We start from the raw sequence: 2,751 nt of genomic DNA, 5'->3' as shown, positions 1-2,751 counted from the left end.
ATTTATTGTGGCGGACTACTATTTCCAAAATACACCAGTCTAAGCTTGTTTAACTTGTATTTTAGTCACTGTAAGGTTTAAATATGCAATGGACTGTCCCACATTGTTTATTGGGGTGGGGGTGGGGATTAACGCTTCGGTCTTTAAGCTGAAAACGTTTAGTAAAGAGCCCGAAACGCCGCCCCACATAATAATTCTGTCATTTGCTTCTTATTGCTTACAAAACTAAAAATTAAGTTATCTCTACTCTAGCTATCGCAGGAATCAAACCTTAAATTTGTGCATTATTGAGAAACTGAAATATTTCACTCCAGACGTTAACCCTAAACCAATCTAGTTTATTTGATTAGTTGGTTACAGAAGTTTGGTATTTTTAGTTTCTCCGTATACATTATCTTTCTAAAGTATACAGACACGTATACAGAACGTGAATGTGAAAACGCTTCTTTTTTTTTTTTCGACAAAACAATCACAAAAAATGTTTCACGTTTCGACTTTTACGTCTGGGTCTCCGACGAAGTTTGTCGATGGTTAACCGGGCAAAGGCTTTTTTATAAGTGTTGCTTTTGAGAGCATAAATGAACGGGTTGATAGCCGAATTCAACCACCCCAACCAGACGAGACAGGAGTCCACGATTGGCGGTATGGAACAACCGGTGCAGAACGGTCTAATAATGTACAGTGTGAAAAACGGGAGCCAGCAAAGGATAAACCCCCCAACGACCACAGACAGTGATTTGGCCACTCGACGTTCTCGCTGAAAAGCCGTTTGCTCGTATCCTTGTCGTCTTTTGATGGTGTCTTCTCGAGAACCTGATCTGCGCTTGATGTCACGGAAGGAAATATTTCTGTCGCGCCATCTGTTGGAGAATCTCGAGGACGCTCTCGAGTCGCTCCCTGTGCTAGAGGTACGACTAGTTAACCTTATTCGGTAAGATTTAGTGTTTGAAACCGGTAGGGATTTAGATCTCTTGTAGCTCTCAGGCGAAGAATTCTTGTTAGTTTCACCAGGTCTTCTATTGAAGAAGGTCTCTGTCAAAGTGTAGATTTCGTTTTTCCCTTCTGGCGTCGGTTGTGCTGGCTCATCTTCAATCGAGCAAGCGTCCCTGTGAACGTCTCCATCTTGGGAGGCCGTCAGCACTGTCTCTCTTCTGCGAGCAACTGCAAAGATTCTAGAGTAGACGTAGACCATGACTAGACCGGGGATATAGAAAGATCCCAGAGCGGAATACACGACGTAGCCCTTATTGGAGTTGTATACACACTCTGTAGCGTTTTGTCGATCCGAATCGCGCCAACCAAATATAGGAGGGCATGTTATCAGTACCGACATCACCCACACCCCGCAGATCATAACCAGGGCCAACTTGGAGCTCCGTTTAACAACATACGTCATTGGGGCAGTGATGGCGAAATACCGATCCAAACTGATACAACAGAGACTTAGAATAGATGCTGTACACAATAACACATCCAGAGAAATCCAGAACTCGCAGACGACTCTCCCCAGAGGCCAGAAATGGTGAACCTCTTGGATGACCGCCAGGGGGAGCACGAGTAGGCCCACCAACAGATCAGTCACAGCGAGGGACACTACGAAATAATTAGTCACTGTCCGCATCTGTCGAGTGGTAGCGACGGCAGCAATTACCAAAGTGTTTCCTACTAACGTCAAAAAGATCAACACAGATAGAGCACCAATCACAATAAGTTGTGACACAGATAAAGTGCCTTCAGAATCGTCAGAGTACCAGCTGTTGCCACTTAAATTCACTGCACCAGGTTCCTGATACATCCCTGCTTCTGAGTATTCGTCGTAATGAAACGGTTCCATAGACACTGGATTGTTTGCCTTCCACTCGCCGAATGTCCACTCTGTCAAAAATCTTTCTTGTCGTTAGATATTCTGAGGGACCATACTTCGAGTTCACACTAGGATTACTGGAAATTTATTTATCGTATCTTGTTTTGGGACATTACGTCTGCAGGAATGATTGACTTCTGGCTGAAATCAAACCAACTAATTAGAATTTAAAATAAACATTAATATATTTTTTAATCACACGATTGTTGATAACAGAGTAATTGTTTTACAATTTAATCCAGATCATAAACTTTTGTTAATCGAAATCTTTTAAATATTCAGATAGGTAAAAGAGTTATCTGTATACAGATTCACCGTTGTTGTTGTTGCCATTTTTGTGTTATCTGTATCCATAACTATTGTTGTTGCTGCCAATGCTCTGTTATCTGTATTCATAAGTACTGTTGTTGCTGCCTTTTTTGTGTTATCTGTATTCATAAGTATTGTTGTTGCTGCCAATGTTGTGTTATCTGTATTCATTAGTACTGTTGTTGCTGCCAATGTTGTGTTATCTGTATTCATAAGTATTGTTGTTGGTGCCAATGTTGTGTTATCTGTATCCATAAGTACTGCTGTTGCTGTTAATGTTGTGTTATTTGTATCCATAAGTATTGTTGATGCTGCCAATGTTGTGTTATCCCTATCCATAAGTACTGTTGTTGCTGCCAATGTTGTGTTATCTGTATTCATAAGTACTGTTGTTGCTGCCAATGCTTTTTTTTATCTGTATTCAAAAGTATTGTTGTTGGTGCCAATGTTGTGTTATCTGTATTCATAAGTACTGTTGTTGCTGCCAATGCTTTTTTTTATCTGTATTCAAAAGTATTGTTGTTGGTGCCAATGTTGTGTTATCTGTATTCATAAGTACTGTTGTTGCTGCCAATGCT

The 2,751-nt window shown here is 40.8% G+C and overlaps 1 protein-coding gene across 1 annotated transcript in view; it reads right to left on the bottom strand.

The window, feature by feature from the left end:
* Positions 1-396: 396 nt before the first annotated feature.
* Positions 397-2,751, bottom strand: part of LOC106470931 (octopamine receptor 1-like) — a 4,285-nt gene continuing 1,930 nt past the window's right edge. The window contains exon 2 of the mRNA XM_013931510.2: positions 397-2,005. Coding sequence (XP_013786964.1) covers positions 470-1,834 — 1,365 coding nt within the window. The 5' untranslated portion in view covers positions 1,835-2,005 and the 3' untranslated portion in view covers positions 397-469. The remainder of the gene's footprint in view (positions 2,006-2,751) is intronic.

The sequence above is a fragment of the Limulus polyphemus genome, unplaced genomic scaffold (assembly GCF_000517525.1).
Source record: "Limulus polyphemus unplaced genomic scaffold, Limulus_polyphemus-2.1.2 Scaffold4302, whole genome shotgun sequence".
Lineage (NCBI taxonomy): Eukaryota > Metazoa > Arthropoda > Merostomata > Xiphosura > Limulidae > Limulus > Limulus polyphemus.
The sequence above is the reverse complement of the archived record's forward strand: the minus strand, read 5'-3'. Positions and strand labels throughout refer to the sequence as shown.